Source organism: Lepisma saccharinum, chromosome 17 (assembly GCF_977018435.1).
Source record: "Lepisma saccharinum chromosome 17, izLepSacc3.1, whole genome shotgun sequence".
Classification (NCBI taxonomy): domain Eukaryota; kingdom Metazoa; phylum Arthropoda; class Insecta; order Zygentoma; family Lepismatidae; genus Lepisma; species Lepisma saccharinum.
This window is the reverse complement of record NC_139245.1, coordinates 37,977,847-38,005,067: the sequence shown is the minus strand read 5'-3', so window position 1 is coordinate 38,005,067 and position 27,221 is coordinate 37,977,847. Positions and strand designations below refer to the sequence as shown.

Below are 27,221 nucleotides of genomic sequence, written 5' to 3'. Positions count from 1 at the left end.
TAACCGCGGGTCTCCCTTATTTCACAACACTTCTGCAACCTTGTGTTCTGACGTCAGACGAGGAATGCTTATGTTGTTATGTTAGGTATGTTATTTTTGGTTCTATTAGCATAAATACACTGAAAATGTATCATTTATGCTAAGAGAACTAAACCTTGCTAGCCTAGCCTAACAACTTGGGCATTTAGCCTAAAACTAAAATCTGTTCTAATGACGTCAGAAGGCAAGGTTGCAAAAGTATTGTGCGATAAGGGAGACCCACTAACCACTCCGTCACGGAGATAGGTTGAATACAATGCAGGTGGCAGATTATTTCTTATGTTGTTCTAACTATCGGCCTTGTCCATCACGCAGTAAGAGTCCATAGCATCTGTGGAGCTGTTCGGCGAACCTACAGTTGCGGTTTGACGGTAACTTGCGGAAAAGACTGCGCAAAATAATGCGCCGTAGATTCCTACGTCTGCGCAGAACTAAATTATCGTGCCGGAAGAGCTCTCCAGCTTTAAATGTTAGACTCGCTTCGAATGTATGTATATAACATGAAAAATGATGATGCAAGGGGAATAAACCTGCACTAAAAGCACTGAAAACATAAAACCACTATGCGAGCTAAACTGAGCAAAGAGTTATGAATCATATTTTCCTAGTAAAACAGAAATAAACCTATTTCCCGCTGCGCATTTGGCTTCTCCTTCTTGCTCGAGGTTTGGTGTACCACCGAAAACTGGTGTAATATATGGAGGAAGAGAAATGATTACATAAAATCAAGATCGATCATATCAACACGTGCCTCTTTCCCAGAGAATACCAAATGGATGTTGCATGTCACATCTGCAATTGATGGCATTTGAATGGAAGGGTTTCCGCCTTGTTTGAGCGATTTACGTTTTCCTGAGTGAATTTCAATTTCAAGTGATTTTCAATGGCTTCACTGCTTTGAAGTGCTTGCAAAATTAGGGCCAAGACGGTTATAGCAAGCAACTTATGTCCCGACAACGTGTCAAAATTGTCGTTCCTTACATATCTTCACACAATACCAAAAAAGCAGGCGGTATATTGCACTCATAAATTTAGTATACTTCGGTACTTGTTCCTCATAACGTTTGTGTGAGCAGGCTTTCAAATATGTTTTTTCAACGCCAATGAATTGTAACTTAATGCCACACTAAAACGAGAAATTTAAAATCAAAATTCAAATTCTATTCTCACTATTACGCTTAGTTTTATGCCACGCTTGGGTTAGTTGTGACAATGAAATGAATCGTGTTGGGTAGCCGAACTTCATGGCGGAGTGTTTAGCACGGGTCCCGGTTTCGAATCCCGGCCTGTGCATGGTTGCTCTTTGTGATTATCCGTTCATCAATTGCCAAACAATCGACAACAAGTAGGGTAAGGACGGGGCAAACGGACACCCTAAGGATATATTGAAAAATAACTATCAAACTGTTTATTGAAAAATTACAATTATGGTCGATATAGAAAGTGTGAACATTGAGCTAACAATGTATAATTCAAAATAATGAACCTTGTCCTCCAAATTGTTAAATGAATCAGTGTGTGTAGCAGTGTCCGTTTGCCCCACCATGGCGGGGCAAACGGACATGTGAGAGGGGCAAATGGACACTAGCTCATTTATGAACTGTCATGTCTCTCAGAAGAACCCACAAAGTATGGGTCATTTCCATTTGCAACACACTTTACGTGGAACCAGACAGAACACACTAAGCACTGCACCCAGTGTTGACCCTGCTTGTACACAACGTTGCATACACGGCACACACCTTTTGCGGTGCGTTTAACATGCTTTCCCAGTCTTGTTGTTTCATTAGCTGCAGTCAGTTTTTCTCTTTGAGGCGAGCGATGAAAGAAGGATCCGTTAATAATTGCGATTCCCCCGTTTTTCGTTTCCTGCTCGAGGTCCCAGAAGTTGATGGCAAGGGGTTGAGTTCTTGAAATCTTCCTTGGGATGAGGCATCGTCTGTCGCTAAAGGTTCTGGTGATCGCTGATCTTGACCATTCACTTCATGGACAGTTCCAAGAATAAATGCGTGCTCAGGCAGGCAATGTTAACACTTGTCTTAGATAATCCTTTAGCGCGAGCATATGACAGAGTTACTTGTGACGAGCTAAAAATCCATGTATCCAGTCCTTCCCTGCCATTTGTAGATCATTAAAGGAATGTGGCACACCATTTGTAAATGCATACCGATATACCAAACTGCGGAGTTCCTTATAGGTCAGACCATATCCTATAGAATCAAGTTTCAGAAGGTGCTCCACCAGTTGTACCTCCACTGCATTTGAAAGCGTAGTGTGCTGGCCAAATTTCGGAATTTGCACGTTGCTACTCACCCGTCTCTGTAAAGTGATTCGCGGAACAGACAATGTTCTTTCGGCTGTAGCTAGAGGCATGCCATCTTGTACTGCATTAACAGCCCTCTGCATATTGTCATCTGTCCAGGAACAGCGGTCTGTGGATCGTTCACGATGTCGCACTATCCTGTAACAAGGACACATTATTTTAGAAAGGCATACATCTGAAGGGTAAAACCTGCATTACATACAATTCACACATGCCCTTTCGACTTTGAGTCAAATGTAGATTAGTTGCTGAATTACATAATACCTTATAGTATTTAAATGATATGCACTTTATGCATGTCCGTTTGCCCCAACACAAGCCTGTCCGTTCGCCCCGCCTGTAGCCTTGGGCTTTACATTTACGAAAAAACCCACCAGATGGCAGCAGCATGTTGACACAGGCTGTGTATGTCGAGGAGGCAATGGCATATCGACACTACAAAGCGCAACTTTGGCGGGACCATCATAATCCAAGCAATCCTTATGTTCCGCACACAGATGTTTACTGTTTAGGTTTTTGCTAGTACAAATATCCTTACCTGGTCAGGTTTTACGGCTGGATTGCCGTTCTTCTTCAAGATTTCAACCGATGTTCAACACACCTTCTCGCCAACGTTCTGCTTCAAATCACAACGCCAACCGATGCACTGTTGCAAACTTCAAAGCCAAATTATTCGTATTTTTCTTAGGGACTGTCCGTTTGCCCCGGTGTCCGTTTGCCCCGTCCTTACCCTATTATTATATGTTGACCATTTCTATCAAATAAAATAGCGATAAAAATTGTAAAGGAAATTTATTGAACTATTAAGGAAACCACTAAAGTATAAACTCTGGTGTAATGAATTCGAATTTAAATGCTTCTTTATCATTACTCATATATAAATTATCCCTATTAAAAGTTCTCTGATCAATTAAATGGTGATTTTATAGTAATATTCTGATTGGTGGCCATGGAGCAAATCACGGCGATGCATTAAACGAGCCACCTATGTCTAAAATTTATCACTCTTGTTATCAGTACTTCCATTTCATCTTCAACCACAATGATGGTTTTCTGATGCAAACTTTTGCTCAGAAATTCGTAGCTGACTGCTAGAACTGCTTTAACCAACTCGCAATTAATAGCGCATCCAATTATGGATCGAGATTTTGCTGAATGAAATTTGCGGGCCAATCGGAAATCTTATAATTGAGGTTGGAAGAACACACAGAAAGTCTATTTAACTCTCGTAGAAGGGGTCTTTTCGAGAAATAATTTTCCTGCTCGCCAGGGCATAACGATGACTTCTTGGTATTGATTTCGTTAAAGGAGAAGAAAAGAAAGGCCTGTCGCATGTTTTTTGCTCCTGCCATCTTTATTTGAATTTCCAGAGCTTTCCATTGTATATTTGCTGCATTATCAGGTGATCGCTGGAGCACTAAATTAAACATAACTTTCTTAATTATACTGAGAAAGCATTAAGAAGACGAAATCTATAATTGGATAAGCTCCCGCGCTCTTTTGTTTATTGCTCTATCGATTCTTGTGCTGCGTCTACGAAGCAACTCCCTTTTCTAAATTAGTTGTGCTTGTCTCTGTATTGAGTTACTGAAAGTAGATTTCATTTCCACGACGTTGTAAATTGAAACTAGCGGAACCGATTGGTGATAATACAATGGAATGAAAGAACAAGTCCGTCTGCGCCAATCGTGACCACCGATACTAGTGCGCATGCGTGAATTGGACGAGTCCATTGCCAAAATAGGGGAAAGGTACAAATGTAATGCGTGTTCTGCGAAAATCGTCTTTGTTCGTACTTCGAAATCACGGTGTCTGATAATTGAATTTGAATTTAGGACCACTTTATGTACAGATAGGCTAATCGGGACTGGGCCTACAGTTTAATGTCGAATCCGAACCACTGTGTAATGTGCTTCGACGGGTATCGAACCCGGGTTCCCTTTATTACAAGGCGAGGACGTTAATATTTTTAAATAATTATAATTGCTATATTTGCTAACCAATTCTGTTGAAATTTAGTGTTGTTACTATGGGTATGCGGGACAGAATTGTTCGGGGCGGATTTTTTTTTAATTCCTATGTTTCTGGACGGGAAATGTTCGAAATTTCGAACCCGGGTTCCCTTTATTACAAGGCGAGGACGTTAATATTTTTATATAATTATAATTGCTATATTTGCTAACCAATTCTGTTGAAATTTAGTGTTGTTACTATGGGTATGCGGGACAGAATTTTTCGGGACGGATTTTTTTTTTAATTCCTATGTTTCTGGACGGGAAATGTTCGAAATTTCCCGACACTGTGAAAAATCTCGAATTCTACACGCGATTTCCCCTTTCTGCAATTCTGGAATAAAAGCTAACAATTTCCGAGGAATTTCAGACACTTACAATGCAGAAAACATCGAAAATTAAACACTTTTAAGCATGTCTATTTGGAGTTTCCCTGACTGCTCTGGATCCCGAAAAGTCAGGAAACATTTCCCACAGAACGTAACTTTTTTTACCCGATTTCGGTACCGACTTTTCGGGATCCCGCACATCCCTATAGTTGTTACACATTCCATTCCTTGACGTTTAGCACGACGCACTGAATATGCTTGAAAACAGTCAACCTCCATGACACCGGACAGTGTTGTCTTCCTTCATGAGATGTTCACAAGGACTACATAAAAATCTGTTCGCCGAGAGCTTGGCCTTTCGTCTTATGTTAAGTTCAACAATTCTAACGAAAGATCTCTCACACTCTTTTTCCTTTTTCCTTTCTTCCTTCATTCTTTTTCCTTCTTCTCCCCTCTTTCTCTCGTCCTTTCCACTCTTTCTAACACCTTCTTCCATTGTTTGTTTATCTTCAGTCCCCCATTCCAGTTCATTGTGTCTTTTTCACCTTTTTTCTCTATTTCTTTCATCTATGTTTTTGCATTCGGTGTTGCTTTCAGCCGTGGTAGCTCAGTCATTTGGGCGTCTGACTACCATGCGAGTGACCCCAGTTCGATCCACCTGTTCAAGCGGCTGTGACGCCCACCCAGCGTCGTATAAAGTGGGTACGTGGAGGAAACTGTGGGAAGTAAAGGCGGCCAGGGGCGTGGTGCTGATCACATCATCCCCACGTTCGTCCGTGATCAAGAAAGTGTGCGGCCCTAACTTCACACCCCCTTTACGCCTTCATGGCGTGGTGCAGAGCAGAGGGGAGCACTTTACTTTACTTTCTTCTTATTCGGTGTTAGTTAGTGTCGTTTTCTACCACTTTCGCTTCATCGTAACGATGAGGATGAGTGATGAAAATTATGACCCCTAATGAACCCAGGTCGGGACTCGAACACGGGAACTTCCATGTTGCGATAGGAAGTCGACCACGGAGTGAGCTTTGCGCACATAGATGCTAATTTAGACTGGACTTACAGTGTAAAGTGGAATATGAAGCGCTGTACTTAAGGACGTAAAATTTTCGTTTTTACGATAACGCCGAAAACTTGAGAAAAGCAAAATAAAATGTTTAAAATGTATTTGAGTAGGTTAAGTAGGAAAATTTTCGGTCTTTCGGAATCGTGAAATAACGCGAATTATGTCATTTTTTCAGAATAACGCCGAATTTTTGACTTTGACGAGCAAAACTCCGAGAAATATGTCATATATATTGCGGACGAAACTTCTTCTGTTCAAAAAGAAATACCAGAAGCTCTACGAAATCTGTCATTTCTAGTCTAGCTGGTGAAATTTCGTTCAAAATAGGTTCTCACGTTTCATTTATTGCAGTTTTGTTGACAGTTTAGTGTTTATTATATATCTTGTAGCCGATGAGATTTAAGTAGTTTTACTCAATTCAAGAAATTTGTTTATTTCTCACAAAGGTAAGCCTTATATTTTTTGTAATTAAAACAACTTTGTCTCAATTTTCCAGAACTGAAGCAATTCGAAAATCTTAACTATAGATGGGACAGTAAAAAGACATGTAAAAATAACACTGAATTACAAATACAAAATAACATCGGAATTTACCATAAATCGCGTAAAATACGACCGAATTTTAATAAAAAAAACATCGAAATTTACCCTAAATCGCGAAAAATAAGACCGAATTGAAATAAAATATAACATCGAAATTTACCCTAAATCGCGAAAAATAAGACTGAATTGAAATAAAAGATAACATCGAAATTTACCCTAAATAGCGAAAAATAAAACGGAATTGAAATAAAAGATAACAATGAAATTTGCCCTAAATCGCGAGAAATAAGACCGAATTGAAATAAAGATCACATCTAAATTTACCCTAAATCGCAATAAATAAGACCGAATTGAAATAAAAGATAATATCGAAATTTACCCTAAATCGCGAAAAATAAGACCGAATTGAAATAAAAGATAACATCGAAATTTACCCTAAATCGCGAAAAATAAGACGGAATTGAAATAAAAAATAACATCGAAATTTACCCTAAATCGCGAAAAATACGACCAAATTTTAATAGAACATAACATCGAAATTTACCCTAAATCGCGAAAAATAAGACCGAATTGAAATAAAAGATAACATCGAAATTTACCCTAAATCGCGAAAAATAAGACCGAATTGAAAAAAATAACATCAAAATTTACCCTAAATCGCGAGAAATAAGACCGAATTGAAATAAAAATAACATCGAAATTTACCCTAAATCGCAAAAAATACAGCGAATTGAAATAAAAGATAACATCGAAATTTACTCTAAATCGCGAAGAATAAGACCGAATTGCAATAAAAGATAACATCGAAATTTACCCTAAATCGCAAAAAATACGACCGAATTGAAATAAAAGATAACATCGAAATTTACCTTAAATCGCGAAAGATAAGACCGAATTGAAATAAAAGATAACATCGAAATTTACCCTAAATCGCGAAAAATAAGACTGAATTGAAATAAAATATAACATCGAAATTTACCCTAAAAAGCGAAATATAAGACGGAATTGAAATAAAAAATAACATCGAAATTTACCCTAAATCGCGAAAAATAAGACGGAATTGAAATAAAAGATAACATCAAAATTTACCCTAAATCGCGAAAAATAAGACGGAATTGAAATAAAAGATAACATCGAAATTTACCCTAAATCGCGAAAAATACGACCGAATTGAAATAAAAGATAACATCGAAATTTACCCTAAATCGCGAAAAATAAGACCGAATGGAACTGAAATGAAAGATAACATCGAAATTTACCTTAAATCGCGAAAGATAAGATCGAATTGAAATAAAAGATAACATCGAAATTTACCCTAAATCTCGAAAAATAAGACCGAATTGAAATAAAAGATAACATCGAAATTTACCCTAAATCGCGAAAAATAAGACCGAATTGAAATAAAAAATAACATCGGAATTTACCCTAAATCGCGAAAAATACGACGGAATTGAAATAAAAGATAACATCGAAATTTACCCTAAATCGCGAAAAATAAGACCGAATTGCAATAAAAGATAACATCGAAATTTACCCTAAATCGCGAGAAATAAGACCGAATTGAAATAAAAGATAACATCGAAATTTACCTTAAATCGTGAAAGATAAGACCGAATTGAAATAAAAGATAAAATCGAAATTTACCCTAAATCGCGAAAAATAAGACTGAATTGAAATAAAAGATAACATCGAAATTTACCCTAAATAGCGAAAAATAAGACGGAATTGAAATAAAAGATAACATCGAAATTTACCCTAAATCGCAATAAATAAGACCGAATTTAAATAAAAAATAACATCGAAATTTACCCTAAATCGCGAAAAATACGACCGAATTTTAATAAAAGATAACATCGAAATTTACCCTAAATCGCGAGAAATAAGACCGAATTGCAATAAAAGATAACATCGAAATAGACCCTAAATCGCTAAAAATAAGACCGAATTGAAATAAAATATAACATTGAAATTTACCCTAAATCGCGAAAAATAAGACCGAATTGAAACAAGAGATAACATCGAATTTTAGGAGAAAATAAGACGAAAACCTCGCTACATGGCGGACGTAGTAGAATATGTCAACTGTAAAGTAAAGTTAATGGATTTTTATGATTAATTAGAATGGGGCGGAAGAAAATAATCCGTTGAATTCAACGAGATTCCGCGGCGCAGTCAAGCAACGGTAAAATTGGAAAACGTTGTTTCCCATAATTTCGTCCTGTTTTGGTATTTATGATTTATACCAGCATCACTTCCCCCCCCCCAACCTTAGGGATTCGTTTTAAAAGGGAGGAAGTAACGGAAAAAACCATACCCTAGGGGTGTATTCGATTCTCACTACGAACGTACCCAAAAAAAGTAGATTTGTTTTGGTTTCATTTGGTTGATTGTCGCAGGCTGTTTGTGTAGAAATTGGAAAGCAGAGTCGGTTAAAAATAAGCAGATTGTATTGATCTTGTACTATGGCAAAGAGCTAATAGCTTTTTTGTATCCTGAATGGGTAAATATTGAAAGGGGTGTGCGACCCATGATTTTGTTGAGCTTCTGGGTGTATTTGCGAGTAAGCTTATATGATAGTCATAAGCTTCACTGCCCCAGGAGTACTGTCATAGGAATATGGTTTAAAAATTCAGTTCTTTATTGGATAATTTTGTACGGTCAAATAATCTTCCCCGCCATGTATAAAGAGCCATTTTCAGTAGCTTGGATGCATCTGTCTGTCATCGCTGTAGAGGCACACCAGTTGATTGCTGGGATAATACCTTTAACGAAGGCAACAATCCTTTCTTTCCACCCTTAGTCCACCGATCGATTGAATTAGATTCTTTCACTTCACTTTTATGCCAATGAGGATGAGTGATGACGTGGTGAAATTGATGAAGGGACACTCACCCATGCCCCTGTCTGAATTCGAACCCTGGACCCTTGTCATCGTAGCGAGCTGCGCTAACCACTACGCCACGGTTAGAGCCCTCTGGAGCCCTGTCGAAGCAACTAATTGCGCCGAAACCTGGTATATAGGCTATGGAGACCATTAAGAAGAAGCGAATGCTGACGAGAAGATAAATAGTTCAAATTTTCACCACCAGGTCGAAATGTGGGGCCAAAATCTGGTGCACAGTAAACAACATCCTGGAAAAAGATTCGACTGGCCATTGATCACACGGCCTTGCGCTTCCAAAGGGTCATTCACGTTGACAGGGCCATATTGAACATTACTATACCGGCATAAACTCAAATTACTGGATGTTGTTGCTTCAGCGCCACATTTCAACATGTTGGTAAAAATTTGAATTATTTTTTCCACCAGAATTCGCTTCCCCCAAGGATCTCCATAGTCTATGTACCACGTTTCAACGGAATCCATGAGTTCGACCAAGCTTCAGAGAGCTCTGAGTATGTAAAATTTCAATTCTAAGCGCCACATTTGCACCTGGTGGTGAAAATTTGAATTATTTTCTTTTTCTTCAGCATTCGCTTCCCCGTGGTCTCCATAGCCTCTATACTAAGTTTCAGCGCAATCAGTTGCTTATAAAAGACTCCAGAGGGTTCTGAGTATGGGAAAGTTTAATTCTAAGCGCCACATTTCCACCTGGTGGTAAAAATTTGAACTATTGTTCTCGTCAGCATTCGCTTTCCCGCGGTCTCCATAGCCTCTATACCAAGTTTGAGAGCAATCAGTTGCTTAGAAATGGTTCCAGAGGCTCTGAGAAGGGCAACTTCAATTGTGCCCACCCTGTAAGTCCCACGGGTACCGAACCCGTGGACTCCAGATAACAAGGCGAAGACGTTACTTGCCACTATGCCATGAGCGAGGCCCTCGATGATGATGAAAGATTGGATGAAATTGATGAAGGAAGACAATCAAATGGGCGCCCTTGCGCAGTCCGAGAATCAAACCGTACGGTGGTATGATCGTAAGTCGAAAACTGAATACCCCTTGTACAGTCGACGGCAATAACAAAATGGGCATCCAGATCCTAAAATTCTTGCTATCCTTCATGATGCTATATGTGTTGCATAATCGAAACTCTACGGTGATGAAAGAACCCGTATAGCAAATTTACAATAGAAACAACGGCTATCGCCTTGGAGTTAGGCAACACACACAACGCCGTGCAGGAAAACTAGTTTTTTAGGATATAGCTGTTTAATTTTTATTCCCGTGACTGTACGAGACCGGCATTAGTACAATAATGCAAAATGGGAGATAGAGACCTGGTTACTGAAGTTAGAAATGGAGTGCATTGAGTAAATGATCTTGCTTTAACTCCATTAGTGAAAAACATAATTGAATGAATGTTTGCGAATGAAATATACTAACTTGGATGGAAAGTCTCTCTACTTCGTGTCTACTTTCAAAACAACTATCGTATTCTAATGCATATGCATCAGGAGAAGAGGACTGCAGATAATTCATTCAGACAACACTTCCGCATTTTCCATTATCCTAAGATATTGTTTTCCTATGGAGACATTAAGGGACTTTAAACAAGTAAAAAAAGCACCACTCTAAAATTCAGGTAGAAGCTGTACGGTTGCAACCTTTCCTCTTATTGCGTAACATCCATTGAAAGAATATACAGGGTGGTTGTTCAAATGTCTGCAAGTATATACAGGGTGTCGCAAACCAACTTCAACAACGCTTGGGTGCTGGTAGATATCATGAAACCAAGTAACTTTTCCTAATTAACTTTACCTCGAAAGCGCTTAGTTTCTGCGCTATAAGAGCTTAAAATCTATGCTGAATGTATGCAACCCAATACGGCAAACGACCGCTCTGATATAACTTCCAGGGGCGCGCGGCAGGGTTGCCACTAGCGTCACTTGGCAGTCTTACCTGAGCAAAATACAAAACAATAATGATACTTGCGATGTTACTTGTTTTTATGACATCTACCAGCACCCGAGCGTTGTCGAAGTTATTTTGCCACACCCTGTATACAGATTGTGTACCTGTTTATATAATTACAGTAATTCTTGAATTCTTCGGGAGAATTCACACCGAAGAGACACGCGGCAAGCGACACTTATTTCTTGCTCAGTTCGCATGATGATACCGATATAATTGCATTAATCAGTTTTTTAGTCAGCCGAAAAAAAGTAACAAGAGACATTATTGCATGTAAATCGCGTTTTAAAATTTGTGCAAACTATTGAAACTTGGGAGATGCATGTTGTGCATGAGAAACGAAGAATTAATACGCACCAGGGGCGCCGACTTGTCAAAATTATTGTAGGGGCCTCTGATCACTGAAATAAATGAATGAATGACTCACTCCCTCCCTTTTTTAAAAATAAAAATTACGTCTTCGTATAGCAGTTTTTAAGTAACTATTATATTCCTTATGCAAATGAAATGTAACATGAAAAACGTTTAGAGAATGTTTCAAAATATTTTCTGTCTGCTCATTTGTTTTTTTAGATAACAATTAACATTTTTATTGAAAAGTAGGCTATGTATTTACATTAAGAGGCCAACCTAACAGTTTTATGCCGGCCTCGGTAGCCGAGCGTGTTGGGTGGTCGTCTCAACTCGCTTTGATCCGGAGGTCAAACTCTATATACAGCCTATACAAACTCAAATAAAACGGAACCAATATTGTAACTTTTCAATACATTCTGACAACTGCGACATTTCGTATGGGTACTGCAATAGTTTCTGCATACAATTAATTTGCATTCCGAACAATGTACCGTCGTTTTATTTTTCTTATATCAGCCAAATTCATGGCTGGACTGCTATGATTTAAGGAAACGTTCCCGCGCGCGATACTGAATGCCGCCTAAGGGGGAACGGTCACTTTTGAGTCACAACTGAAAAATGCCAAAAAAAAAAAAAGTTTGGAACGCCTCTATGTTTTCGTGGGAATAGTGTAGATAAGTAAAGAAAGGACATGTGACAGGTGCATATAACCTTAGTGTTATCGTACCTATAAAAATAACGAATATTTACAATATTTAACAGGTTTATTTAATTATTTACATAAATGCTAACACAAATCGCAGGAAAATAGTTTACTTTTTTGTTCTTGCTACAATATTTTACTTTTTTAATTAAATTTTGCAATAATAAAAAAAACACATAGCACGCCGTGCTTTAGCAATAATGCATTTGATCATAGCAGGTCCTACTTTTGCGATACAGACTTTTCATAAGTTTTCCTTGCGTATTTTACTGCAAGTCAGTGTTAAATAAACTCAAAGACTTTAGAATTATTTTCCCCTTATTCTTTGGACTAGAGGAAGAGATTTCGAGGATAACTAAATATCATACATATCAATATTGCCTGAAAGTCGTGTTTACGACTTCAAGTTGTTCAGAATTCACTAAACAACATACTGGTAATAATTGTCATATCACCAAGTTATTTTGGAACTCTTTTTAGTAAATATGTTACCAATACTCATATATACATACTTAGTATATCTATATAGTAGTAAGTCATGTGTTTTGCTGTCTCCAGTCATAACCCCCCCCCCCCCCCAAAGTTGATGGTCTAGAACATTTCAAATGTGTATTTAAAGTTAAATTCATGTGGCATAATTCAGAGTAAACTTTACGAGATAAGCAAAATAATACATTAGATCCTCTTAAGCAAAATTATTTGAGGGGCTGTGCCCCAACATCATTAACATTGAGGGACTCGAGACCCCGCCAACCCTATGGAGTCGGCGCCTATGATACGCACTGACCTCAAACTATGGACGCTATACTTTCCAGCCTGGATAAAACGAAGGTCTAAACACCAGAGAAATGATTCTCAACCTTCGTGAAACCATGTCCCGGTATTTCTTTTTTTTTTAAGTCAATGCCCTTAGACCAAGAATTTTCCTCGTAAATATCTTTCCAGTATTTGAGATTGTATGCATGAATTAACATGTACCCATGAAATTAAATATTGATAAATAAATTCTGACATGATCAAAGAGAGTAATAATACATAGTTGGATTACGTGTAGAATTGTTGACAAATATAAAAATATGAATGACGAAACGGTAACGTCGTCACCTTGTAATTAAGTGATCCTTGGTTCGATACCCAGTGGAGGCATACAGTGGCGCGGGATCCACTTTAAACTGTAGGTCTAGTCCTGATAAGTATATTTGTGCATAAAATTGACAGAAAAAACGAAAACTCAAAACTCAAATATGATATTCGGATTGTGTTATTTGTCAACCAATTTCATCAGAACCTTTCGCAGCTCAATATAGTTGATACGAGGACCCGCATTGAGAAGCAATGCACTAGAATACTTTACCACGTTATCTGATCTATTTTGGACTAAAGTGCCTCCATATGATGGCTTCTTAAAGTAAAAGCAGTCGCCTTAAATGGCCAAAATATGTCCTCTTTACACGATGTTGAAAGCAAATTACAGCAGATAACTGCATCATAAACTTGATCAAGGGAAAATAACGTTGAGTATAAATCTTAAAACATTATACAAATTGATACTTCATTATATCAACAAATTAGAGGTACAAACATGTTATAAGGCCTCCGATTGGGCTTCCTAAAAATAGCTCGTTGGGGTGACGTATGCACTTCGCATTCGCGAAAAACAAACCGAGGCGACACGATCCACGGTATTGAGAAAACGGTATTGAGAAAACGGCACAGTCCGAGAGACACGTAAGCGACATGCGACACGTGCATCTTGCCGTGTTGGAAAGGTTCAATTGATTACTGAGTGTTCGCTTGCAAGCGACACATGTCTCTTGCAGCGTGTCGCATGTCGCGTGTCTCTTCGGTGTAAGGATAATTCACACGCGACACGAGAGTTTCACACCGAAGAGACAAGGTGCACTCGACACGCGGCAAGCGACACTGGTTTCTTTGCTCAGTTTGCATGATTGTACTGATATAATTGCATTTATCAGCTTATTAGTCACCAGAGAAAAACGTAACAAGACACATTGTTACATGTAAATTGCGTTGTAAAATTTGTGCTGCAAATGTCTCTGCACGGTAGCAGCTTGTCAAATTATTTCGAGAGGGGTTCAATTCGGATACAATGATAGTTATTGAAACTTGGGAGAGGCATGTTGTGCATGAGACAACTGAGAAATAATATGGACTGACCTCAAACTGTGTACGTAATATTCTTCGGCTAAGGGCATTGACTTAATAAAAATACCGTGACATGGTTTCACGAAGGTTGATATGTGCCTGGAATTGATTTCAATATTTTAATTATTGCTATTATTAATTATAATTACTTTTTAATTTTATTTAATATAATTATTTAATTATTATTATTTTGAGACTCCTCCCCCTCCGTATTAAAATCAGTTTTTCCAAAAGCACACTCCGAATACCTAAACACTACGATGCAGACACTAGCTTATCAACTCCTGAATTGTACGTGTTTTCTGATTTCGGTGATGTGATGTTTCCGAGAATTGTGTAACAAGAACCATGGTGTCTTTTGCCGATTCGTATAATAATTCTATTGCAATTTTAAAGCCAGTTTATAAACAGATGATGTGACGTAAAATATAATAATTTGAACCTTTCACTACTCAGTATAGTTGATACGATGGCACGGTATCGGGTCGCGGCCCGGCGGTTGAGAAACAATGCACTAGAGCACTTTACAAAGTCGACTAATATATTTTGGACTAAAGTGCTGGTTTTCTCAAATAAAAGCAGTCAGGTAAATGGCCAAAACACGGCTTCTTTAACTGCATCGCAAAACTTGATAAAGCGAAAAGAACGTTGTGTTTAAATCTTAAAACATTGTGCATATTGATACTTTATTATATGGGCCTCCCCCATGGCGCAGTGGTAGCGTCGTCGCCTTGTAATCAAGGGGTCCCGGGTTCGATACCCGGCGGAGGCACAAGTGGTTCGGATCCCACTTTAAACTGTAGGTCCAGTCCCAATTAGCCTTACTGTGCATAAAGTGGACTTAAAACAACAAGTCAACCAAATCGATACCAGCAAATTAGAGGTTCAAATATGATCCGGGCTGGGCTATCTTCCAGAGTCTAAATATAGCTCGTTGCAATGAAGCATTCACTGCGCATACGCGAAGAAGTATCTCTATCCACGACTGTACATTGGTTTAATCAGTCTGTGTTGGATTTGCATACCTGTTCAAGACCCAGGTAAAAGATATTGTGTAGTTTTCCTGAACGAAATGATAATGGCCTTGAATAAAACTTCATTTTAGAAGAGAAACGAGTGCAATCTTAAAGGATGAAAGTGAGATTTAACCGCAACAATTTTTCATCTCTTAAGTGGCCATTTAGCATATGCGCTGCCTTAGCTGACACAGAGATTTTATGGTTGGGCCCTTCCTCGTTAACATCTCAGATAGATTACGTGGATTTACCCTGCTTTCTTTCTTAGGAAGAGCCTGAAGAGAATAAAAATTTCCAAATTGTGCCAATACGTCTTGTTCTGGGATCAAAGGCACGCTATCGTATAGAAACCTTCCGGAACTATAATAATTTTCATAAATTCTGTCAGTGGTCATAATGCAGCTGGTAGGAAGTTAGATCGTGATGTAAGTTCAGAACATTCTCAACATCTGTGGCTTCATCATTAATGCGTCCTGTTCCTTCTGGTAATGGGAGCGGTCCTCAGTTTAAAGATAATCTTTACACCCCTTGGAACGATTTATCTGGAAAACAAATCTATTGATAAAACATTTAGGCGCGCTTCAATGTCCAGATTGGTTTCAGAATCGCTTATTATTCTTCTCTGTAAGATACGGTTTGCTAAATTAATCGTAGTTACTTATGAAGACAAGCTATTCTGTTCCTATCAAAAGGGTTATCCGAGAAACCACTAATTTAGTACAAGGAAGATAAGGACGAGAAGATATTGATATTTTGGGCAAGGATCTCCTGTTTTAAGAGCATGTTTCTTTAAAGAACTCTGCAATGCACTTACTATACTCTGTCGCGAGAATCTCTGGAGCGAGCGAATGAAAGCAAGTCTCTGCGCAAGTAGTGACTTGAGAGAGCTCGACCAATGAACACGTGCGAGGACACGGGATTGCATGGAGGGGTGAACGCGATTGCACCTACCAGCCTTTGCAACAGCGCGTACTGTTTTGTTCCGCCAGCTTTCTCCCCTTGTCTACCGTTATGCGTGACCTTGCTCCAGATTCCAGAGATAGATTTATAATAATTTGATTTTGATTTGATTTGGTTTCTTGTTCTTCCCTCTTGATACACTTTCGGTTAATCATGGCTGAAGATGAGTGATGATATGATGAAATTGACGAAGAGACACTCACAAAACCGTGCCCAAGCCAGGATTCGAACCCGTTACCTATGGCGTCGTAGCGCGCTGTGCTAACCACTCCGCCACAGAAGTTTGTATTACCATAGGGTCGGTCACTCCATGCCAAATCATCACAGCTCCCAATCCGAACATCTCAGATTTACAGGAAATTGCACTTTTAGTCCTCAGTTCACCGTTTTCAAGATACTATTTTTCAAGGTGAATTTTTGGCGCCATTATTTCAAGATGGCGACGAACCTACAAGTCAAAGAGTGGCAAACTCTTCAAAATCGGATTCGCCTTCTTTTTTTTACTACAGAGGCAGTTAGTTTCATTTCTGTTGTAATTAGTTCCCCAGACTACATTACTTTACTAGACGATGAGGTGTTTCACGCTACTAGTGTCAGATTTTTTAAATTCCTGTTTCCAGAGCCATCCCAAAATGAAACTTACACCAAACAGAGATTAAATTTAACTGTATAACATACCTTATTCTCACCAAAATTTAAGATACGTTCCTTTACGTATTCAAGGTCAAAGGTCACATTATGTGACCTTGAAATGAAAATTTCTATATTTTCATGTATACTATTTTTAATGAAAACTATGCTCCCTTAGCTTCGAAACAAAATCCAAGATGAAAGTTATACCACAATTGGAAGAAAAGTGATTATTTTTTTGTTTTACCTTGAGAGCATTCATTTGTTATACAAACGCCGTGTATCAATGAGGGCTAAAATTTTTAACACATGTAAGTTAATGTTGATTTATTGATTTAGTTTATTTTACTTCGCGTTTTGTGCCTCTAGGCTAATTTGCGAAGATGGGGATGTGTGATGAAATGATGAAATTGATGAATGGACATTCACAAACAACCAAGCCCGACCGGGATTCGAACCCGGGACCCTTGGCGTCGCAGCGCGATGTGCTAACCACTCGGCCACAGGGTCGGGCTCATGTAAGTTACTTCATGCCCCCTGCCATCCTATCAAATTTCATGAAAATCTGAGATGGTCGGGTTGAAAGGCTCATTTTCTTGGTGATGATTTGGCATGAAATGACCCCATACATAGACATGTCTCGCAATCATTTGTCAGACTTTTATTGGAAACAAACTAAGAAAATACGAAACCAATATACATTTCCTAACGTAGAATTAATTGACAGTTCTGGAAGCGTTTGACATTGGGTTTCGATGTAGTATTTGGCTCAAGCGGTAGTAAGTTCGATTTCCGATAGAGGGCCATGTTCTCGAGGTTAACCAAACAACGAGAGAACACGTTTAAGCTATTGGGGAAAAGGAGCATTGGGGTTCTGTCGTGGCATGCCGGAAACTACGGTGAAGAGTGTCGGTGTGAAGACCACATATCATTTACATGTCTCTCGCATACCTCGAGCTCGAGGTGCCATTGAATTAGTTACATTTGATAACACCTAGAACTACTAACAGCGGTCATTTTGACCGTAATGTTTCATTGAACTTGTGAAGTAAGGAAAATTCTATTTATAGTTTTGTGTGTGTGTATTTTGTGCAATTTTATAGTTTTCTACTACAACAAAATTAAATTTCAGATGAGATAAGAGTACAGATAAGGGTATATAAGCAGATCTGGAACGAAGGCAGGAAACCGGTGCACTGACCTCCTGCTGAGAATACCCATTCGCAAGAAGTTTTGTAATAATCCGCTAAGAGGCGCAGAGAGGCACCACTCGCACTCTTCCTTCCACTTATTCTGACAAACAAAACAAGAGATGGCACTGCTAAATTTCAACAGCTGTCAAGCCTGACGTCACCGGAACCATTGCCCTGAAGCGATGGATTCCGAGACATCCTTCACCTGCGAAGCATCGGTGCTTCGGCATTGAAAACTGACCGCGAAGACGTGACTTTAACTAGCGGTTAGGAAACAAAAGAATGATGTACATCTATGTAAAGAATAGATTCGGGAAAATACCTGAATGTTATACTCATTCCTAACAGATGACGTTACTGAAGAAACAACGTTATAAAAATGAGTACTTTTTCAAGGAACACTCAAGCAATTTACCACAGATATTCTGTGCGTAGCAACGAGATAAATCGTTTATATGTGGTTTTATTTATCTTGCGTTTCTTTTGCATTTTCGACATAAATACTACCATAATAGATAAAAAAAACGTTACTGAGTGAATTCAATAATCACAGCAAAATCTCTGGAAGGCGCAAGGCCGTCTTACACCCTTTTCGTAAAACTGCATGGTGACGAACTAAAATTTTTGTTTGGATTATTTTTGAATGACGAACAGTAACTTTCGAATACCTTGTCAGTTAGTATTCAAGGAAAAGATAAAGTCAGGGGTATATCTAGATTATTCCATTGCGGTGGGAGTTCAAAAACATTATTTAGGCGGGTTTAAGGCAGTGCGGCTCGTGATCTGGCTCTATGGGTGTGCACTTCAGGCTATTGTCCAGAAGTGTTATACCACCCCTGTGAAATACTCACACCCCTTTTTGCGTACGTAATTGGCAACCCAAGTTTTGATCACTTTTCACTGAAAATGGGGCCATGACAGAGTTATACGTATTTCATGATTTTTTCACACGAATTTTTCTACAAATTTCAAATATTTCGGAAATTTTCCAGCCAATCACGAGAAGAGCAATGTTATTGTGAAGTATGTAATTCAGCATTCAATAATATAACAAAATCACTCAAAACATAGAAATACCGATCTACAATATCAATACTATTGTCGATTTGCAAAATATTTCGTAAAAACTTTCTCCCCGGCTATGTACACCAAAGAAGCCGATCCAACTACCACATGGAGGAACTCAGTTGTAATCTATCTAGCTGTTGTTTATTTCTAATGACAGCCTGATCAAACCAAGCAAATCAAACGAAATCAAGATAATAATATATGTTAAAGCAAATAACAGTACTCACTAAGTTCACACTGCCCCGCTTCGTAATCGTACTTCAGATTTTTCCTTCTCTTCCGCTGTATCCATATATTACTGCAGTTGCTACAGGCTTTGTAGCTAACTTCTCTCCAAAACTTCAATAACGTTAAGTCTGATTTCGCTATGTACAGTTTCCCTATTCATCATGAAATTAAACACTTTGCACTGAAATAAGAACGACTATTTGACAGCGTTAAATAATTTTGGAACGCAGTAACAGCCACACAATGCAAAATAGCTGACTATTTGATTCACGCTTCCTCCCCGCGGGTTGATAATTCGGCTACTGCGCCACAGAGGCCGTTCATTTTGACCAAGATGTAGGAAGCAAAGGTATGCTTAAAATATCCATTTTGGTTTCAGTTGCCCTTCCCTCCTCCTCCTCCTTTTCTTCCCCTGTTGTGCTCGGGACAATATACCATCGAAATTTCTCTTTCATAAAAAAAAATCCCTCAATTTGCGATGATGTATGGGTTGCATCGACTCCTTCACACGATCTCCAATGGAATGGGTTAGCAACACTACATTTCCTCGCACACAGATCTTTGCGTTCACAACCTTCCTAAATGATGCAACCTCCCCTCACACGGCGCTCAAGCCAAAACACCCAATCAGCGTCCTCTACGCGAATGCTGCAACAGCGTCATAGCGAACGAAACTACCATTGTGTTCCTGCCCCGATCGCGGCCTGGTCTACGCGGACTGATATCACGGATCACAGGCTTCTCCACCATTTCTCTTTGTAGAGCGGCGTGGGAACACTTGATGTTTCGAAGGAGATAGAGTTCAATAAATAAGTATAATAATAATGATTTGTATTACAGATTTATTTGATTGTGCACGTACGAATGTGCGACTAGGCAGAAGCCGCTACTCGTGTAAGGGTAAATTTAGAGTCAAAGTGATCGTAAACTGTCCCTTAGAGGTTAATAAAGAACGTAAGGAAATCGGGTACTTTTCATAGAAACATTTCAGCAATTTACCAGTGCTTGGAAGTATCGCATTGCTTGTAGCCGCGCTGCTGTAGCAGCTATAGCGGCGCTACGGCTACATTTCTTCTTGGCGTTTTGAGCTAAATTTCTTCATGCGGCAACAGTTACTTTTGGAAGCATAATAACAGCATACCGTTACTTTTGGAAGCATAATAACAGCATACCGTTACTTTTGGAAGCATAATAACAGCAAACCGTTACTTTTGGAAACATAATAACAGCATACCGTTACTTTTGGAAGCATAATAACAGCAAACCGTTACTTTTGGAAACATGATAGCAGTAAACCGTTACTTTTGGAAGCATAATAACAGCAAACCGTTACTTTTGGAAACATGATAACAGTAAACCGTTACTTTTAGAAGCATAATAACAGTAAGTGTCAAAAAATTGTCAACAATAACGCTTATGGATAATCGAGGCGATACTTATCCTCATATTCCGGCCAAGAAGGAGATACCCTTATCTGTGGTAAGAGTCTTAGAAAATAGGGATTAAGAAAGTAGCCTGGTAAAATTGTTGTATTTCTTTCATCATGAGACGATACTTGAGATGAAATACAACAGTTATACCCTGTCCCAGCTAACTGTGGAGCAAGGCGTCAGAGAAGGGGAGAAATCGAGTGGCCAGAGCTAAGCAGTACACGCTGCTGGGAAGGCAGTCGCTTTCCCCCACTCCACGCATTTCCCTTCCTCTCACGTGTTCATTGGTGGAGCCATCTCGCGTCATTACTTGCGCAGAGACTTGATTTCGTTTGCCTGCTCTACAGTTAGCTGGAACAGAGTATACATTTATGATAGAACTTAACTTGAAATTATGATTAATGCAAATACTTGACGAAAATACATGACATACCCTCGTTTCATTTGATTTCTGAAGGACAATACGTAGAAAATATTACGACTAAGTAATAACGGTGGTCAAAATGACCTGCAATAGTAATTTTAGGTAGAAATAAGAATTCTCCCTCCCCGCCCCCATCCACGCACACTCAATGCTTGAAATTACTTTTATAAGTTTTATATCTTCATGTAAACTCCATTTCAGAAAACGTCTTTGGTGTTGAAGTAGCCCGGTAAATTCTTTGAGGAGATTATTATTAAATATTAAAACGGTCAATTTGACCGCTTCTGTAATTCTAGTGTTAATACTTAACCTCACACCCTGTCGCAGTTATCTCTGGAGAAGGCGAAAGAAAACAAGTCTCTGCGCAAGTAGTGACGGGAGACGGCTTCACCAGTGAATACGTGAGAGGGAACGGGATTGCATGGAAGGGGAAAAGCCTTCGCAGCACCGTGTACTGCCCACTCGATTTCCTCCCCTTTCCTGACGCTATGCGCGGCCTTGCTCCAGAGATAATTGGGACAGGGTATAGGTTTACTGATTGAAGTTGAGTAAGGAATGAGCAGTACAACGCTATATTATGAAATAGTACACTTGAATTTCTAAAATCAGAAATCTCATCAGCTGATCATGATTTTTGTGAAAAAAAATAGTTTTTATTAATTGATGCAAATGTAAGTAGTGTTTCTTCAATCTGTTCTATGATGTGGTGGTGAATTTTAATTGTAACTGTTTCTCTGGTGAATTTTAAGGATATTACATGTGTTATTTCATATGATTCCAGGCTTACATGGTGTTCAAGGGGCAGGGGAAGTCGGATGATAGCTCAAGCATTCCCAAGCCACAAGCTGCCAAGTTTCTTGCGAAGCCGAGATCTACAAATTCCCACATGACTTCCACCCAGTCCTCGGGGCAGAACGAATACTCGAAGCTCACAGAACATGACGTTCAGGTAATTATATTTTGTACCGGGTGTCTACAAAATAACTCTGTGGTTTCTATAGACAGTTCGAATTATTATTCGTTGTACAGTGGCACGAAAGAGGGCAGTGCGGCATCTGGAGATATTTCAATAAGATGCATGAGAAAAATAGTATCATTTGTGTGCAGGCTGATAAATGACTGATAACAGGCTGATAAATGACTGATAACAAGCTGATAAATGACTGATAACAGGGTGATAAATGACTGATAACAGGCTGATAAATGACTGATAACAAGCTGATAAATGACTGATAACAGGCTGATAAATGACTGATAACAAGCTGATAAATGACTGATAACAGGCTGATAAATGACTGATAACAGGCTGATAAATGACTGATAACAAGCTGATAAATGACTGATAACAGGGTGATAAATGACTGATAACAAGCTGATAAATGACAAAACATTATTCAGCATTGAATTCTCACATAACTAGAAAGGTAGTAGAATTGATGGTACTGAAATTGAGAAGGGAGAGACCATATTCAATTTTGTCAATGAAATAAGATTACATTACTGTAATTTCCAGTTAATACTTTGCCAGTCCAGTGCCAGAGTGGTTAGCACATCGTGCTACGACGCCGGGAGTCCCCGGTTCGAATCCTGGCTTGGGCATGGATGTTTGTGAGTGTCCATTCATCAATTACATCATATCATCGCTCATCCCCATCTTCGCAAAATAGCCAAAAGTGGCGCAAGAAGCGAAGTAAAATAAAGCAAATCAATCAATCAATCCAGTTAATACTTAAGTTCTCTGGGAAATTCTGGCATATATTCTGCATAAACTGGGAATTAATAATTGTTTAAAGTACTTTCTTATTCATGTGAAATGTATACATATACATAAATAGCTGTGAGGAAGAGTTGCGTTTCCCTATTAATAAAATTGCGCCTCATACTAGCTTCATACAATGGTACAACAAATACTGCACAGTTGATGTGCATCTTCTGATTTTAAAGTGTCGCATAGTTTTATTTGGTACCTCACTTGTTAACTCCGTAGGACTGATTATTTCTTATAGTCGGGGCCACCACAGAGCACATGTAAAAATAGAATTAGTCTGGAAGTTTCGAACTTACCTACTCTCATTGCATTAAGTTCTAATTATAGAGCTTTCGTTCCCGTAAACGTAAGGCTTCTTCAAGATAATTGGTGAGGAGAAGAGAGTGAAGAAGGTATCGTTTATTCTTAACGACCCATTCCGATGAAATCTCATCTTTATGTGAGAGTAAGCTCGTAGTAAGACTTTAGTAGAAAAGTTCAAAACTTTTGGAAATAATTTTAAGTTTACGTATTTTACAATATCGCTGCCTGAATACTGTTTTGTCGTATCTCCATTGTTCTTCGAAAATGAGTTGACGTTATCGTGTTCCGTAGAGTGGAATGCACAAGTATTGCCAAGCAAATTGTGCATAAACATGTTTATTCTCTTTACGCAATGAGACCTTCAAGATTTGAAACAGAAAGGACAAACAACCTTGTCACAACCTCTGCACCAGCATACAAAAAATTGAGTCCTTAAAAACACGCAGGAAGCCAGAGAAAAATTCATGAAAATTAGTCACGGACAATTTGCCGAGCAGTACTTGTGCTGTACTGTACATATTTAATGCATCACGTTTCGATGGGACGTATCTGTGATGTGATGTACAATCAACATTAATGAAGTGTTTGCGCAAATTGCGTATAAGTGTGTTCAAAATCCACATCAGCTTCAATCAGCTCTGTAGAGCAGTTAGTGCGGATGGAGATATGACAAAATACCGTGCGTTCATTTCGATCTGCAGCCGAGAGATCGGGACAAGCGTGGCGGGCGGCGCTGACGGAGATGCCGACATTTGCGGCCTGTAATGCCCGCTTATTTTTATAGACATATGCAGACATTTATATAAATATTGCAAAACGATCACTAACCTGTGTTATAACACGCAAAAGTTCTTCTGTAATTCATCCAAGTTCTGCTCTTATATACACAAATAAATACGCTATAGAAACGATGTTAAGAGCCACAGATAATAAAACATTTTAATTATAGTTTTGACCAGTAACGTCCTGCTTAAGTTTATATCCTCGAAAGAGTTTTGTGCCGATGGGGATCGTTTGGAGGTTTTGAATGTGCAACACTGTATCAAGATTACGCTGTAGAAGAAACCGTTAAAAGTCAATAGTGTTCGTGAGCTTCCTTGCAATCCGAAATCTCCGAGCTCGAGTTTTTTGTTCCTTCGCGACTAGATGAAGCCAGAGTTGAAAATATAGTGGCGAGCAATGTAAACCAAGAGCGTGTTAATTTCGTACTGTGCGCAAGAGTGTTATTCTTGGTTACTTGCAGTTACTTGTTTGTGTTATTGTAGTGTGTATGTGTGACGTGTCAGTGAGACGATTGGAATGCCAGCCGCAAGATTCACGTTAGAACAAAGATTTTTTTATGTATGACACGTACCTACGTGAAAACAAACTCGTGTCGAGACGTGTGTAGGTAATTTGTACAGAAATTCCCATGCGTTTCAACTCCACACAGAGATACGGTTAGACATCTTGTCCTTAAATTACGAGAAAGTGTATCGTTAAATTTTAAAACACCTAAGCAAAAACGACGGATTCTAACCGAAGCAAAACTCGATGATATTGGTGCAGCGTTAGAACGTTCTCCAAACAAACCTCTACGCCGTGTTTCACAAGAGGTGGGCGTGTCAAAATCATCGGCACATACAGTCACTAAGCTACTAAAATTAAAACCATACTCTTATAACACAGGTTAGTGCTCGTTTTGCAATATTTATATAAATGTCTGCATATGTCCATAAAAATAAGCGGGCATTTCAGGCCGCAAATGTCGGCATCTCCGTCAGTGCCGCCCGCCACGCTTCTCCCGATCTCTCGGCTGCAGATCGAAATGAACGCACGGGTAGTATTATGCCGGCAATATATATAGAGTATGTTTAGAAGATTGCTTGAATTGCTATTTTTGTTGCAGGATGAGTTTCGAAGATTGTACACCCAACTGGAGCAGTTGAAAGAGAAGAACATGAGGCTGGGCAACCGCCACCTAGTGGCCAAGTTGACGGCAATGCAGGAAGCAGCCAAGTTAGACTACGCAGTCGAAAAGGAGCCTGGTCAGTCGAAGCTGGGACAACTTCTAGCCACCCCACACCTCAACAATGTCCTAGCTGCCGTAACGGACAAAATAGTGTGTGCGACGTTCTCCGCTGCATCGGTAGAACCACCGGAGCACATGGTGCTGAAGAAGAAAGAGAATGCACCCAGCGACAGGAACCCTTCCCCGTTGGCGCAAGTGGAAGAAGAACCGGCAAATGGGGAGAGAACAGTGACGTCATCTTCCTCCTCGTCGGCGGTGAATGTGAGTGCCATGTCCGCGGAAGGGCCGGACGTCGTGACTATCGAAATGGCCAGCAGGAAAGTCGACATATCAGACTCTGTGAGTGTCGGTGGTGGTAGTGTCGAAAGTGCGAACGGCAGCGTGGCCGGACGTGTGTCCGACCATCCACGGTCCTCTGTCGACGTGACGGTGCACAGTGCTCAAGGAACACCCGAAGGAACTCCCGAGAAAAGGAAGTTGAAATCTGGCCATGCTCGTACGCACACGATAGTGATAAATCTAGATGATAAAAATCGATTCACGGACGAAGTGACAGTATAGATATTGTTAATCATCAATTTAAGAATCATTTTACATGCAAACAATAACTCAAAATTGTCTCCCTCCGTATCATACTATCATAGACTTATATGTTTCATCCATCTGCGCTGATGGAAGTTCTCAAGCACAATTTTTTAAAACATTGTGCGTAACTCTTTCAAGGTGCACTGTCCAGGAATGCAATGTTCCACGAGGATCTGTACATACCAAAGCTGCCAGAGATCTGAGCCCCTTTGGCAACTGTGGATTGTGCAATGTTCTTCATTGTAACATATCTAATGGGCAGGATTTTCGTAAGTTAACCGTCAATTGGTCCTCTCATTATATTGCTCTTATATTGTTCGCCAATTGGTTCTCCTATTATACTGTCCGCCAATTGGTCCTCCTTCTATACTGACCGCCAATTGGTTTTCCTTCTTTACTGACCACCAATTGGTTCTCGTACTATATTGTCCGCCAATTGGTCCCATTATACTGTCCGCCAATTGGTCTAACTATACTGTCCGCCAATTGGTCCTCCCACTATACTGTCCGCAAATTGGTCCTCCCAGTACACTCTCCACCAATTGGTCTTCATACTACATGTGTCAGCCAGGTAGAAATAACAATGTTATAATTTGAATCAAACTGTCAATAAGAAAGATTTAGAATTAAAACCTCAATTTTCTGAGCTTCAAAATTCATAACAAGTTTTAAACTTATTAATATTTGAAAATCGTGTCAGCCTAGACAGTGCAGCTCGAAACAATACAATTGTGCTTCCTTATACAATTCGGATGAGTAAAGCCAAAGCGATCAAAGAGCTTCATTCTTATGCCGACTCAATATGTAAATACATAAACCGTCACATATATTATCTGTGATAAATGTTTCACCTTTTAAATTTCCTGTTATTATTTTTAATGACTAAATCCCTCAATAGTGTTTAATGTAGTTATTATATTCATACAACTGATAATTTCAAGAAACATGAGAAGGTATAGTACGCATGTACGCAAGTGACATCCATCGGATATCCACAACATTTAGTTTTCATATATGGATATTCTGGATATCTCTTGGACATCTAACAGACTTCCTGATGTTTTGAATATTGAAAAAAGAGTATTAAAAAACCGCTGGATGTTTAATACATGTCCAGATCTTCATAAAAAAATAGTATTTATTGATTTGCTTCCATAGGACCTACATAAGATATCTTGTAAATGGATGCGGCATAGGTATTCAGCTTACCAGTATATTCAA

General features: G+C 39.1%; 1 protein-coding gene across 1 annotated transcript in view; it reads left to right on the top strand.

The window, feature by feature from the left end:
* The window catches only part of LOC146001273 (metabotropic glycine receptor), a 981,963-nt gene extending 955,118 nt beyond the window's left edge, over positions 1-26,845 (top strand). Inside the window, exons 11-12 of the mRNA XM_083138577.1 lie at positions 22,115-22,282; positions 25,293-26,845. Coding sequence (XP_082994703.1) covers positions 22,115-22,282; positions 25,293-25,976 — 852 coding nt within the window. The 3' untranslated portion in view covers positions 25,977-26,845. The remainder of the gene's footprint in view (positions 1-22,114; positions 22,283-25,292) is intronic.
* The last annotated feature ends 376 nt before the right edge of the window (positions 26,846-27,221 follow it).